The 16,317-nt window shown below is 41.2% G+C and overlaps 1 protein-coding gene across 4 annotated transcripts in view; it reads right to left on the bottom strand.

The window, feature by feature from the left end:
* The window catches only part of PATJ (PATJ crumbs cell polarity complex component), a 148,993-nt gene that overhangs the window by 45,209 nt on the left and 87,467 nt on the right, over nucleotides 1–16,317 (bottom strand). For all 4 annotated transcript variants that reach the window (XM_050306309.1, XM_050306306.1, XM_050306308.1 and 1 more), the window contains 2 exons: nucleotides 14,243–14,439; nucleotides 6,104–6,195 (listed from right to left, as the gene is read on the bottom strand). In XM_050306309.1, coding sequence (XP_050162266.1) covers nucleotides 6,104–6,195; nucleotides 14,243–14,439 — 289 coding nt within the window. The remainder of the gene's footprint in view (nucleotides 1–6,103; nucleotides 6,196–14,242; nucleotides 14,440–16,317) is intronic.

The raw sequence follows: 16,317 nt of genomic DNA, 5'->3' as shown, positions 1-16,317 counted from the left end.
CAATGTATTTGCCAATAGTTGCTCCATAACCACCTCCAAAAAAGCTGTTCTCAGTTACCAGTGCTCACTATTGCTTGGGGTTAAGGTGTCTAAAACCTTCACAGTCAAGACACAGCTTTATACTCTCAAGTCAAAGCAACATAAATGCAATTTATACAGCACAAAGGCTTAGATGTTCCCCCTCCATTACCTGCAAAAATTACAAACATCCGTGGCTCTCATTCCAGCTCCTAGACTGGTTTTATCTGATACTGGGACAGCAGCCCACCTCCTGGGTAAGCCTGTGCACCAGAGAGCTGTTTAAATTTCTTCAGGACCATATAAACTCAATAGGAAAGGAATTCACCACTCCTCCCACAAACTCCAGGGCAGGGATACCTTCCACTAGACCAGGTTGCTCCAAGTCCCATCCAACCAGAGATGGGGAGTCCAAAATCTCTCTGGGCAATCTGTTCCAGTGCCTCACGACCCTTCTAGCAAAGAATTCCTTCCTAATATCTATTCTGAATCTTCCCTCCTTCAGCTAAAGGCCATTACCCCTTGTCATGTTATTGCTGCCCTTGTGAAAATTTTCTGGTTTCCATCTTATTTACTCTTACCTCCCTCAGGTTTGTGGTGGTACAAGCTCACTGTCATGCAACGCCAAGAAAATCCTTGTTTAATGTGGAATTAGATTCCTTGCCCATCTAAAGCAGAGCACCTCACCTATAAGAGCATCCAAACTTCTATGATCAGTACAAAAATCAAGTGAAATCCCAAACCAGACCGACTCAAAAGGGCAATCCCAGCACCTAAATGACTTAATTTAGGACAGGATGAATAGAATTGCTCTTTGGGGCTCCTGACAACTGCTGACTAATCACAGAAGTCCAGATGTCCTCTAGATGTCTAAACAAAGGGACACAATTCTCATGCCAAACTATCTACAACTACACAGTTCATCAACACTAAGAGATCGTTTGACAACAGCTTTGCAAGTGATTGTGGATGCTTTTTGGGAATAAAAAGTACATGAAGGATCAGAAGAAAATCCCTTGTATGAAGTGATGTGACATCTTACTGGAACAGATTTGTGGATGAAGGGAACAAACATTTGCTCTGTAAGCCTTAGAACTCCCACTGCTTGTGACACGAGGACATAAAGTCCTGCAACTTACTGAAAACTTATACTGTTCACATTGTGATTGTTAATTAAAAAAAAAAAAAACACAAAACCAAAAAAACACACAAAAAAAATCAGGGCAGGATCTTGCATTTTCTGATCTTTGTTTTCCCTCTAAAAGTTCCTTTGGAACAGAGGAGCTGCAGGAAAGCTGCACACTGAGAAGCCACAGTGGATTTTTCCTTCAGCTGGGTCAAAAAGACCTTTGTGTTATGCATCTTCTCAAAAAATCTCTCCTACTAGTAGCAAGAACAGACTTGTTCTCCATTTCCTATACATCCACTCCTAACTACGTGAGAGCCAAATGCATCCAGGTATTTTAAATGAACAACTAATGTACATATAAACTATAGCTTAGGTCATCAAAGGTCTGAAAGAGCCCAAATTACTTAACTTCCTCAACTGTGTGCTTGTTCCCACATGTGTATGACAGAGAGGAGGAAACAGCTCTGAAGAAAACAGGAAATGTTCAAACTTGCACACACAGTGCCTGGCAAGGGCTTACTTTTTAAGCTTTCCCACATGAAAGAACCTAAGCAATCAAAGCAAGTAAAAACAGAGTTTATACTATTAAATTATGGTAAATTATCACAGAATATTCTCAGTTGGAAGGGACCCACAAGGATCATTGAGTCCAACTTCTAAGTGCATGGCCCATACAGGGTTATGTAGGTTAGAACAAACTGAAAATAATTTCTAAAGCATGACAGCATTTGAGATTGGTACATAATATAAAATGTTACTTATAGAGGTTTTAAAAGAAGAGCAAAGACCAGGGACAAAGTCACACCAATGGGGAGTGTTAAACAGACAACCCAGACACTGCCTTGGGTTCCCCAGTCCCTGGAGTAGAAGGATCTCTCTCCTTTTCATGCCACCACAAGTAATAGAATGGTCTTTAGAATTACACCTGGAAATGGAAGGAGGGGTTGGGTGACAGAGATTTGTGGGCTTCATCAAGGAGCTACAATCCCATCAGCAGGAAGCAATGATAACAGAATGATGACTGCAGTGTGGGAGGGCTCTGGACAGCAAACAGATGGTATTTAAATCAGCAAAATCCCTTCCTCTGAAAGCACTTCTCATGTTTCATCACAGTACAAGACAATTTTCTTTTAAGGAATAAAGGTAGACCAAAGAGTGACTCACAGAACTGAACACAATGGGAGGATGGTTTGAAATCAGTGGCATTCACTTTGATTCAAGCATTCAACTATATTTGATCTGCTTATTATACCAACACTGAAGCACTAAACCAGATTAAAGGCAGTTAATTGAGCATGGAAAAAACCACTGAATTTGCTGAATCATAAAATTCTCCCTGTAAAAGAGCATTCTGATATAAACTGGATTTCCTACTACAGATGTGAAATCTAATTACATTGTTTTATTATGCATCTTACAAGGATGGACTTACAATGCATGAACAAAAACCACAACAGACAGAAACACTTTCTATTTTGGGAACTAGGGCACAGACACTCCTACAAGAAGGAAGCCAATTTCTGATATTATTACCTGGCTAATTCCAGTTGCAAACTTAGACCAAGAATTTCAAATGGTAACTAAGACATTACAACCCTTACTGCCACTGAAAAAAAAAAAAAAGTGACACTGTAACTGCAAATCTTTTAGATGCTTTTAGAAGCTCACATAATTAATGAGACCACTGGGAAACAGGGCTGTGCTAAGACCTATATTTTGGAATCTGGCCAAAATCAACTGTTTTAAATAATCATCATCAACTTAATTGAGGAAAAGATGCTCATAAACCAGAGTGAGAAGCCTTCAAATATAGGGGGACATCTGTGATTCTCACAACAGTTACTGCACTATGTCTCATCAGCAAAAATTTCAGGAAAGGGTGGGAATGCAATTGTAACACTACCTGAGTATAAAAAAGTGTGAACAGATTTTTATAGCACAAATCATAACTCAGGATTTTAGTAAAAAGTCAAAAAGGCTGAGGTCACCTTATATTCTTTATCTTTTTCTAGGAAAAAAAAAAAAATTGGGGTTGGAACGAGATGATCTTTAAGGTCCTTCCAACCCAAACCATTCTGTGATTCTCTTAAGTTATTTAATAATAGTTATTACAGTTCTCACAGAAAGGCTTTTCTGTGCCCAGGAATTTCTGGGCTTCTTTCACAACTGATTAAAGAGTTTATGGAAACATCCCCCTGCCCTGCATATGAACTGAAACACCAGGAATAGGAAAAACCTTGATGCTGTTTCCTTCTTCAAAGTGAAAAGCATCACACTTATTGCTGAGCATCCTTCATCTCAGGAAAATAAGGCCTCAGGGTGTCAAAGAGGGCACTTGGAATAGACCAAGAGTTTCACCAGTTTGGCTTTTATGTCCTAGGTCAGCTCAGTCAGGCACGCAGGAACCTTTTAGGCTACAGACTGACATATTTCTGTAAAACTGTAATCTACTCAGGCCTTTCACTGGTGAAATGAAAATATTAATAACTTCATGCACATGAAGAGCAAATTGATTTTTCTCACAGCTTCTGCAGTACATGTTATTTTGCTATGGTGAGCTGTGGCCTCTTTGTGCTCCTGGATGTGTTTTGGCTGTTACTCTACACACCTTCTACCTTTAGGAGAAGCTTCAGGGGTAACAGTGCTCAGGAGGAGGAAAGCAGTAGTATTTCTGCTGCAACTGGCTCCATCATTTTCAAAACATGACAGATGTAATGGTATCCTGCTCTTTCCACATCACTAGAGCCCAGAGGAACATATCTGAAACCAGCCAAGCAGCAAAACCTACCAGGAGAGCTCAGCCTGCTACACTCAGCACTTTGTTCACACCTGGGAAAGCCATTGAAGGCACATGCAGATTCAAGATGCCTCTTGCTGCTCTTATTTACTCCAACTGGCACCACATTGTGTTAAGTAGTGGCATTTCAATATCTCCATTTTATATTAGAGTTGAGAAAGCCAAAAACCCCACTTTTTCCACTGAACTGTACCATGGACAAGACTTCTGGGACTGCCACAGCCCGTGTTTTCATTCAGTAACATCCACTGCTTTTGTGGTCTAAGGTGTAGGAATGGGAGGCACCAAGACAGACTCGGCTCATGGAACACAGTTGGCACGAGAAAAGAAAATTATTCTTGTTTCTCCTTAAAATTCATTTTTAAGAGAGATAGTCTAACCTGGCTTTGCTAAAATTTAACCATACATCAAGAAACAAGGTGACATCAGTCTTCTCCCTGTGTTAGAGGCAGTGCTCCAGTTACAAATGACATCCTCTCAGTGGGAGAATTCCTTTTCATTGCTGTTCCAGCGGCTGCTTGGGTTGAGCAAACAGACACATCAGTTGTCAGTGTAAGGCCAAGAGCAGTGACAAGATGTGTGTGCTCTTGGGAAGTATGAAGATAGAAGTTTACAACCTTAGCAGCAGCATTTAAAAGTAGAAATTGGGTGGGTTTTTTTTTTAAACTCTAGCGATGGAAACAAGAATCACCCAATGGTATTTCCAATATCTAGATAAAATTTTGCCTTGCAATTCACTGCTACACAGACAATCTGAAAAGGGGAATTATAGCTAAGAATTTACATGGCTTTATGTCTTAAACACGATACAAAACATGCACCGAGGATTTCCAATCCATGGCAATTGGAGCTAACATGGACTTTTCCCTGGAGTTCCGCAGTGCTTGGAGCAGCAGGGCAGACTGCAAGAAGCCCACACTCTTGGGTTTTGGTTTCATAAGTTGTGGTTTTGCCTCTGGAACTTCCAACCAGACGCATTTTCCACATGCAATTAAATAATGGTGAGTGAGTTGTGGTACGTGACGTTTAATTTTCAGTGGCTGGGGAAAGTAACACAGGAGCTGCAGGCAAGATCATTAATCTCCTCCAGATCCTGTGAGCTGCCAAGGATAGCAACTCATTCCTCACTGTGCTAATGCTGCTCTTCCATCATTTCTGTGTATGCTGTACCAGGCAGAGCCATGCCAGTAAATGTACACATTTATATGCATTCACCCACAGATTATTACATTGTTCACAGGGAATATGTGGATGAAGAGAGAATATAAAACAATATCAAGTATGATGTATATGTCTGTGGGAAGATCACATTATAAAATGGCATGGGGGTAAGTGCCCAACAAAAGTCACAGCTGGAATTTATTCTTAAATACACATTTATGAAATTCCAGTGTACTAAAGCATATGTGAGTCCTGGGAAAGAGGCAGCTCCTTCCCAGACCTCCTGCCCAGGGTCATAAGAGCAACACTTCCTGAACTTCTGAGTGAACGTATGCAGGTGTCTTTAATTCACATACAAAGAGGAAAAATTTTCATGCTTGGAGCAAAATAAAAATGCCCACATGTAATTCTTATGCAGATGAAAGGTTGTTTTAGCATATTCCCTCCCACACAATCCGTCCCAGTGCTCCTTGGCAAAGTCAGGCTACCCCTCTGCACAAACAAGTCCAAGCTCAATTTTAAAATCCTCTTTTGATGCCCACACAAAGGTATCCTCTCCACCCAGTCCGTGCTCAAAGTGCTCCATCCACACTTCCCCATTCCTCTCCCAGCAGCCCCAAGCCTCTGAACCATTTTCACTCCCTCCTGGCAATCTGGGTAAGCATACAGCCCACCTCAACTTTATCCTGAACCAACCTAAAGCACTTTAGTAAGTTGTGGAAGAGGAAGCTCTAATCAGGGTGCTCCAAAGCCCAGGAGGAACAGCTCAAGTCTTCGGCAGACACCCCTAAAATCAGCATTCAATGACATTAGATTCATATTTTTTACATTACTAAGGAGAATTCTTGAACTCTTCCAAGACGAACATTCAAGAAAAAAGTTTATTCCACTTCAAAGAGAACTAAGCAAGTTCAGCAATTTTAAAACAGGCTAAATATGTAAATATGTCATGTAATAGACTAAAGTACAACAAATGTTTTGATGAGAACTGTTCTTACCGTATGAAAACCAGCTTGACCTTTGATGGGGCAGTTTTAATGATTGCAGAAGCATTCTGGTGACTTCTTCCATACAGTATCTGATTGTTTATCTGTTAAAAGAAAACAGTTTTCACGTAAGTGGAGAAGTACACCTTGTTTTAATTTATACTACCAAGATTTCCAAGTTTACTGTGGGAAAAGGAGATAAGGCTCAAGGAAAGTGTGGTCTGCAAAATCTAGACCTATACAAAACAGTAAGCAATGCAGAGCTAATTTACAGTTATTAGTAAGCCACAAATGAGAGAAATCCTTTTTTTTTCACAGATCCCTAGAATGGATTTTAAGGATTGTTCCTAGATTTTTAGAAAACAACTTGATCTGAGAAGAATCAGAGAGATGACAACAGTACAGATGCTTAGACAGACACTCCTATACTTTACCTGCAGGCTACTGGACATTTAGGAAAGCTGGCTATTAAGATTGTGCTGACTCCTCAGCACTGCTGAAGGAAACAGAGCTGACAGTCATGCAGATGAAGGACAGTTTAAGGACACGCCACATCACTTTTGCTGTGATGGATCTAACACTTAAAGCACAGCAACAGACACTACTTTGGACACTTCTGCTGTGTGCAAGTCACTGCTGCTGTTTTCAGAGGGAAACAGCCTGGCTATGGACATGAGCCAGGTGTTCCCAGGTGGGCAAGAGGGCCAGTGACACCTGGCTTGTGTTATTTTGTGGCCATAGGACCAGGGCAGTGCCCATCCCCCTGTGCTGGGCACTGTGAGACCACACCTCGAACCCTGGGGACAGTTCTGGGGTCCCCATCCCAGAAGGACATTGAGGGGCTGGAGTGTGTCCAGGGGGGACCTTCTCACTCTCTGCAACTCCCTGAGAGGAGGGTGGAACCAGGTGGGGGTCGGCTCTGCTCTCAGGGAACAAGGACAGGATGAGAGGAAATGGTCACAGGCTGTGCCAGGGAAGTTGTAGGTTGGGTATTAGGGAAAATTTCTTCATGGAAAGGGTTGTCCAGCCCTGGCACAGCTGCCCAGGGCAGTGGTGGAGTCTCCATCCCTGGAGGGATTTAAAAGCTGTATGGATGTGGCATTTGGGGACACGGGTTAGTGGTGGCCTTGGCAGTGCTGGGGGAATGGTTGGACTCCATGATCTTAAAGGACTTTTCCAACCTAAACAATTCCATGATTCAATACTGCAGTTTTTTCCTCCCACTCTTAATTTACAACATAATATTTACATTCACATTTGATATACCAATGCTGTTTAAAACAATAATGATAACGGAGCCCAGGAACAATTTACTAGTGATTATAGAAGGAATTTTTGTTACTGCAAATGTTTGTGTTGGATTCTGGGTTTGTGATCTTAGAAGATTTTTTCATTCAAACAAGAAGTAACTGGCCAAATCTTCCAGCCTTGTGTCATGTTATGGGCTAGTTGGTCATGTTGGGAACTTCACAATACTTCCATCTTATTTTCAGTGGGTCAAAACAAGATCTTAGTTCATCAGTTAAATAAGGACAATGCCAAGAGAAGAATAAAATCCCTAACACTTGATTAGTCATTGAGATTGAAGTACAAAGCACCTACCTATAAAGTCATTTACTGTGTAAAGAGGGACCCATGAAAGGTCCACAAAGGCCTGAGCTGGCATGAAATTATCAGCACTGAGGAAATAACATCATGCCAACATTCCTAAGGGTTAAATATGGTTTTGTCTGCAACTGCCATAGTGGCAAAGACAGGGCGAGAAGCAACATCCTAGGCCAGACTTTGCTCATCAAAGATAAACTTAAAAATCCAGTGGCAAAAAGAAATGCTCAGTTGCATTCTGGCTTCAAGCTCAACTTGAAACTTTCAGTGAGTTTGTTGACTTAATTTCTCTAAGCTCAAGAATAATTTATTCACTGGGAATAGTGTATGCTTTACAAATTGTTTGGATTTAGTTAAATTACCATCAATTCTTCTAAACAGCAGACTTCTTAGATTAAAATTTATAGTCTTTACTCTGGCTAAATTAATCCTATTCACTACATGTATCAAATAGTCCAAAATTTAATTAGCTGTGAGCTGGGTCTGTAAGTTATAATTATTTAATTACACCAAAATGAAAGCATAATCAAAGTAATATATCTCCACAAGGCTATGGGCTGTCCCACATAGTTATTACAGCAAGGATTAATTTTTTTTTTTTTTTTAAAAGGGTCACTTTCTTTCGCAAAATAAATTCATGCTGTAGATACCACAGTGATTAGCAAAGCACAAAAGCCTACTTAAATAAAACAAAAAAGAGAACATCTAGGATTGCAGAAGAAACATGATTTTAAATCTTTCAATTTAAATAAAGTAACACGTCAGATTAGACAAATAGTACTTTGGGAGTCAAAACCTATAAATCTGTGCTTTACTTTTTTCATTAGAGATTAGTAAAGAAAAACAAAGCTTCGATAAGCAAAATAAATAAACTGATCTAAATGAACCTCAACTCTTCTTTAAATGTTTCTTGCCATAACCCCTTGGAAAGTCAGCAGAGCACAGAGAAAGACAAAACCATGCTACAGGTATGAGGTCAGGTCAGCACATAAGTTCAATCTTTAACATAATCACACATTTCTTTATGGCAGATTTAATCACATATCCCAAATGTACTGTTGCCTTCACCTACAAAAGTTTGGGTTTACAGTTTCATGCACTGAGGTAGCAGAAAGTACAAACTCACGGAAATCTGAGCTCTTAAATTCAGAGGAAAAAATTTAAAGGATTGTTTGCTTCTCAAACTTTAATTTGCAGAAGAGAAACATTAGATATGGATATTAAAAAAAAATACCAAAACCCCACAGTGTTTTCACTACGTGGCAGTAATGGAAATCCATAAAATTAGTATCATCTGAGTTTTATGAAAATGAAGTTAAATGATACCCCAAAGCTAGTAAAATACTGGCATAGCTTTCTGTAATAATTATTTCTTTGTACCCGTGCAGGAGGTTCCTTCTAACCACAGGAATTGTAGCATTTTGAGATACAACCAAACTCTCTGAAACAATGGGAGAAGTTTCCAAAACTTTTTTATCAGTCAAATTTTATATACTGAAACCCCATAAAGCAACCAAGCTCCCAAAAAATAAAGCATGAGGAAAACACTGGAGAAAAAAAAAAATTAAAATGTGAATTTCCCTTTCCTCACCGAATTTCTTGCTGGGCACACGTTCAAACATGTGCATCATCTAAAGTGATCAACAGACCGTAAACTCCATAAGGAGAGAAAACATCCTGCTCTGAGCTGGCAGCTGGTCCCTGTGGCTTCCCACCTGCAGAGTGTGGAGAGAGAGACAGGATGTCGGAAAACCTGTGCCCTCCTCCACAACAGCTTTTCCATCACAGCCTTACCTATTTGTAGCTTCAGAATCACCACCTAAAACTAACCTTAACTGTATACAAAGTATTTGTAGCCTCCTCTGAAAAAACTAAAAGGACATTGGCACAGGTTGCCTAGAGAAGTTGTGGATGCTCCATCCCTGGGAGTGTCCAAGGCCAGGTTGGAGGGGGCTTGGAGCAACCTGGGATAGTGGAAGGTGCCCCTGCCCAGGGCAGGAGGTAGGTAGAACTGGATGAGCTTTAAGGTCCCTTCCAACCCAAATCATTCTATGATTCTATTCTATGATTCTATAGGGATCCCACAACAAATAAACTAAGAATAAAACACATTTTATGAAACAGAAGTGGCATTGTGAATTTGGCTGGGTAAGTCATTTACTTGGGCAATATACTGCTGTATCTATTATATTATACAGCAAAACTTCAATTTATCAAAGCATCTTAAAATAGTAATAAAAATGTATTTAGCATAAAATGTCTCCGGCTTTGAGCTATGACAAAAAAATGACATAAAAAAACCCAAACTAATAATTGCCTCTGTCATGGTTTTGCCCAGCCGGCCACCCCTGGGGCTGAGAATGGTTTTGCCCAAGTGGATTTCCGGACAAGAAGCCAATTAAAACTCTCAGTAATGCCTTTGCTAATTACATATTTAAGAAAACGGAAGAGAAGGTGGGTTGCGCAGTTGAAATTAGGGGTAGTAGCCATATAGGAGAGGCGGCGGGCCCGAGGAGGGCCAGGCCCCCTCTTCCCCCTGCCCTGGGCCGGGGGCAGGTGTAGCACTGAAGCCCCCCTTCTCTCTCCCTTCACCAGGGTAAAGACTGAGAAATAAAACCCTGCTACCTGTAAAAGATTGTTGGGGTGAGGAGACCCCCCCCACGTGCGGCTCACGAAGGAGCTTGTGGATGTACCAGAGAATCGAGACTTCATGAGAGACTTGAGATAAGGCAGAGTCTTGTTGAAAATTTTGTGACCCTGAGAGAACCTCATGCTGGAGCAAGAACGGCTTGGGTGAGATGTTGGGATCTCAGTGAAAGATCCATGCTGCTGCTGTTGAAGATTTATAACCCTGAGGGGGATGAGAACCTCACGCTGGAGCAGGAAAGGCTCAGGTGAGATGTGGGGATCCCAGTAAGGGATCCATGCTACACCCATGCTGGAGAGGTCTATCAAGGACTGTTCTCCCGTGGGAGGGACCTCCATAGGGAACAGGGGTGGACTTATAAGCCATTATCCCCTGTAATCCCATGGAAGAAAATCCATGGTAGGCAAGTGTCTCTTTGTAAATCCATGGAAGAAGACCCTTCAGGACCAGGGTAACCCCCCAGCCTCCAGTCTTAGCCCAGGAGCAGGGTAGGCCCAGCCGTGGAGGCCGACACAGAGAAAGAGAAAAAAGTTCCAGCTGCGACCAGAGTGCTGCAGAGTTACTGGAGAGAGAGCTAGAACTCCGAGAATAGAGAAAAGGACTGCTTCTCCTCCTTGGACTGATATAAAAGGGGGAGAAGTATTTCTGTAAATACTTAATACTTTTACCTAAGTAGCATTATTATAGATGTAATTCTTTAGTACCTTTTAGTTTTTACTTTACTAGTAATAAATATTCATATTATTTTCCTAAATCCAGTCTCTGTTGTCTGCATAAACCTTCTCTCAACTACTAGTAATTGTGTGGGGGGTGTGAAAGCAAATTGACCCAGAGCAAAACCACAACAGCCTCTCAGGCAACATCCAGAATGGACAACAGGCAAATTTTGCGGCAACTCTTGACTCTGAAGACTGGCTCCGACTCTTACAAGAAGTGCTGTGGCCTCATCGAACAAAACAAAGAATCACAGAATGGGTTGTGTTGGAAGAGACCTTATAGATGATCTTGTTCCAACCCCCCTTCCATGAGCGGGGAAACTTCCACATGTAAACAAGCAGTTTCCTTCCCCCTCCTGCCTCATCTTCATCAAGGATGAGAGATGGCAGCAGATCCCAACATCAGTAATTTAGCATAACTGGGCTCTCAACAGCTTGGTTTATTAATAGAGCACAGTTGACTCTCTTGTGGAGAGATGATAATAATAATAATAATGATAATAGCAGGGTGGATTCTGCAGTGTGAATAAAACCTCCCAACAGGACAGAGCCATGCAGAGCTCAGGAGCAGCAGGGCTCAAATCACAGGGACAGCTCCAGGTGAACACACTGCTGGCCATGCTGGGCACAATCACAAGCAGGACTGAGCCCAGACTAATAAGACCCGAAGCAGTGCAGACACCTGCACTAAAACAGCAAGAGTGCAAGGCAGGGACACCACAGATGGTTCCTCTGCTTGGAAAAAGAACCGAAAAGCAGAACTTGTGCCCTGTAAAAAATATGTTCTTCTGCACAGAGACCAAATCCTGACCTAAGTAGTTTTCTTCCACGTATGACTGCATGATGAAAGGACCTTCTCCCTCAAAAAACCGTTTTCTCCAGCCACATACCATCCAAAATACATCACTGAAGATGAAGATGATTAAAAAATAATGATTACATACAATTTTTTTATGTGACCTGCATTTCCCTCAATGTACAGGCTGTGGAAACAAGCCAGGATCATGCCCCCAGAAGATTACTGTTGTTTGCCCAAGCTGAAAGTGAGATGATATTTCATTAATTCAGTGACAAAAGATTTTATGAATAAGGTGCTGAGGCACATCCTTCAGTTGAATCCAATCAAACTCCAGTTCAAAAGAAAAATGATCAGGTAATATCTATCCATCTCTAACTCCATCCCATTAACCTTAACTCCATCAAAACCCACGGGGAGTAGTCTGCACATAGTAGCAATGGAGCAAGACTAACCAACAGGATTCACTGGGGCACCCAGGGACAGTGCAGAGATGCCAGAGGCTTCCCAAGATGTGAAATCCCTCTCTCGTTGATCCATTCCAGTATTGAAAACTGATGTTTAATCAAAGATGCAGATGCAAATATACTTAAAACATGCAGTTAGATGAGAATCAAATATGAATTCTATCATTTCCTCACTTCTGAGCACCCGAGTTTGCCATTCATGCTCTTCTAACATACTTTGTTGTAAAAGACACTGCAAGTAAAAACAGTTGACCACATTGACCTCTGCATCCCTGGCAAGGAAGCAGCATGAAATAATACTGCAGATATTGAAAATCATCTGGATATAGTCCTGGACAACTGGTTTACTGTGGCCCTGTTTGAACAAGGAGGTTGGACCAGATGACCTCAGGAATTGTTCTCTTGCCCACCAGTGACACACCTTTAATTTGATTGTAAGAGAGGCAGTTCCTAAAGTCTCTTTGAACTTTTTATTAAGTTTGGCATATTTGAGATGGAGAACCTCACTTTTCTTCCAGTGAAGAAAAAAAAAAAATCATTTTATTTCCAGTTTAACAGGGAGGAGAATTAGAACATCACCACCACTTTGGAAAATGCTCCTTATAACATGGCTCATCCATGCAAATTCCAAGCCTTGAGGTATATGTGATTAATCACAGATGGTGCATCTTTCAAGTACTGCTGGCACTACTTAACATTAGATCTTCTCCTCTATCAGGAACTACCAGTGATACGCACAGAGAAAAACAGTACCGGGAGTCCCTTCAACTGGTATACACCCAAAATTCAACAATTTGCCTTTTTTTCATTAAAATTCAGTGTCAGGGATAGAAAAATATAAATTTGAAGGAGAAAGTGGTTTTCCTACCCTACTCCATTACGGTATAAACCTTCATACCATTTCTCACACTTAAAATGAAAATGACGAATTTCAGATGGGGGTGTTTTTATATCAAAACATCTTTCTTGTATTATGTGTATTGAAAAACCCTAACTGCAGAACTGTTAGACAATGACAAATGTTTAGCCAATTCTGAGTACTCCCAAGGTATCCCCAGGCAGTCAAACCACTCTTTCTCAAGTCAAGAAAAATGAAAAAATAGGTGGTTTTCTGATTGCACAGAGAGTTGCTGAAAGATCAAAGCATCACCACCCACGGAGAACTGCAGGTCAGCACATCCCTGCTCTTCGGTGAGAGCTTCTCTCTCAGGGGAAGATCCCCAGAGATGGATGATTTTTTTAAACCACTGAAGCAATCATGACATGGGGAATCGCTGCAGGTACCACAGCAAAGTGTCATTTTGCAACAGCAAAAAAATCAGATGAAGTGAAGGAAAGCTGCACTTTCAGTCTGAAGGTGAAGGAAGGAGAATGGGAGAAAAGTGAAGACAAAATACTCCTGTTGCTAATGAGCTCTTTTGCCTCGTGGGTGAACTTGTGCCAGACATAACTAAAGAAAATAGGTATTTTAAACAGATTATAGCATGAAATTTATTTTCAGGATAGGGAATATCCCTGTCATCTGTAAAAACACATATGGTAAGTTTGAGGGGGTTTTGTTTTTTTTTTTAATGTAAGGTGTGAATTTCCCTGTAAAACCACATATGCACTACAAGGATGGATTTACTGTCCCCTTCCTGCCTTTCAACAGTCCCTCCCTAAGCAGAGCTTGTGAACATGCTGAGAGCACAGACTTCGCTGACAAGACATTAGTTTTCACAGGCCAATGATTTTTGTTTCACTGAAAACACATTTACCTGCCAAAGGCCAAGTTCTCAGTTGGCATAAATCAGCACAGCTCCTTCCCTCAGCCACCTAATTCCAACTTGCAGGCTTTATTTAAGGTTCAAATGATGGCTCCACATATGCTTCTCCCTCTCTGCTCAAGAGCCTTGCTTAGGAGCTAAAGGAAACACTTACTTCTAGGAGCTCATCACCAATGTGCATCCTTCCGTCTCGTCCCGCGGGTCCATCTGGATTGATCCCAACTACAAAGATGCTCATCCGGGAGCGGTCCTTGTTGCCAGCGAGGCTGAGTCCCAGCCCATTTTTGTCTTTCTCAAGCTCAATAATGTGCAACTCTCCTGGGAGATCTGCATATCTTTGCCTGATTTTTTCTAGGAAGGTCAAACGTAAAATGCGTTAGAACATGAAATAACTTGCACACAGATGTTCAAGAACACATACAAATATGCTAGAAATTTACGACTTCTCAGCAAACAGTGTTTTTAACAAAGGTCTTTTCAGCACAGACTCAAAAATACTGTTTGCTGTGTGTGTATCATTCACACAGCAAAATGCAGCATCAGCTGCAAATATTCACATTAAACCCACGCTATTTTAATTATTTGTACAACAGCCTGGTTCTAAACCAAAAATTTTCTGTAAGGAGTATAAACAAGGAAATTCCAGAGGCACCTTTACTATACAAAACCCATCAAATTCAGGAAACTCTCATAAAGTTCGAGCTGGTTAATTAACCACTGCGGGAAACTGAATCACTTAATGATTCCAACAGTACTGCAGACTCACATCGCAAGGTAAAACTTTCTCCTTCTTTCTGGTGACTCAGGACTCTGCTCACCATGCTCTGCTTAACACGAGGTACTGCTGCGCGGGCGATTACGCAGAGCAGATGTCAGTGACAATGTAGATGAGTGATTACGCTTTTAAATGCAGCCTCACTTGATATTAAGGTGGTTATTTGTCTTTCATCTAAATTTCAACCGTCCCTGTGACAGAGCTCAATGTATTAACAAAGTTATTTGGAGCACACTGCGTGGCTGTGGATGCTGACAGTTTAATCTGAATGCCTTTTTACCAACATCTATCACTGTTGATGGTGAGGGTGATTTTTTTTTCTGCCTGCTTTTCCTTTATAGATTTTAAAGCCAGTTTAAAACACCACCTGCACCCCATGCTTCAGATGGGTCACACATTTAAAGAAGCAAGTCAAAGGATATCACTGTGGCTGGATGTCACCTTTAGTACAGAGCCCAAGGTGAAAGAAACTGCTGCATTATGCATTAAAAGGAGAAATAAGGGATATTCTATGTTCAACCATATCCCTGAGTCAGCAGCAGGAGCTAGATCAATATTAGCTACTACCATTCTCCTGGGGAAGCATATTTTAATAGTACGATTTAACTACTGTAGTGAATGTTCCCATGACAACAAGAAAGAGAGAAAAGAGCTGGGGAAGGTGAGAGGGAGGCAACTAAAAGTGAATAAAAACTGCTGAAAAGAAAGATGATGAAGTAGAGACGTTCCTTCCACATCCCCTGTGCTGTCGGGGTGATTTAGCCAAACTTGGGGCATTCCCAGAAGCTCTTCTCTCCAGTGGTCCTTTCTGAGTAATTGTTCCAGCTGCAGCCTTGGCAGAGACCACTGGGACAAAGGGAGCAGCCTCCCATCTCCAACCCCAGGTGCACCCAAGAGCATTACCTGCACTCAGACCAACACACACAAGAACCAGCTCTCCCATCGCTGTGGTTTTGGGCTGGCATTTTCTACCGCTTAAAATCCCTGGTGCCTGAGCCTAAAAGCTGAGGGGTGTATATTACGGATGAGATGTTATCCCTGCAAAGCTGTTAAAGTCCTCCAGAGGTCTGTACAAAATCAGAATATCTTAAAAAAATGGAAAACTCATTTTTTACTATCAATTATATGCCAAAAAATTCATATAACTGAATTAAATGGTAATCCATGTAGCTGCAGAATTCTTTAATATATTTCTTAACTAATGGGGTCAAAATATAATTAGAGGTGTGATTTGCTACTTGAATTTGGAAGCTGTTTTTTCTCTTTCATATGCAGGATATGTCCTGAAAAAAAAAAAAAAACCACAGCAAGAGGAAAGGTCTTGAAAATGGTGCTTCTGAACTACAGGAGATACAGGCATGTTTATTTATGGTTTATTCACATCACCAAGGTTTAATGTACTTTGCCTATGAAGCAAGTCCAGACCCGAAGAGCACTAAGACATTTGCTGCCCA

This window comes from Myiozetetes cayanensis, unplaced genomic scaffold, assembly GCF_022539395.1.
Source record: "Myiozetetes cayanensis isolate MyiCay16 unplaced genomic scaffold, myiCay2020 scf12, whole genome shotgun sequence".
Classification (NCBI taxonomy): Eukaryota; Metazoa; Chordata; class Aves; order Passeriformes; family Tyrannidae; genus Myiozetetes; species Myiozetetes cayanensis.
This window is presented reverse-complemented; position numbering and strand designations above follow the sequence as displayed.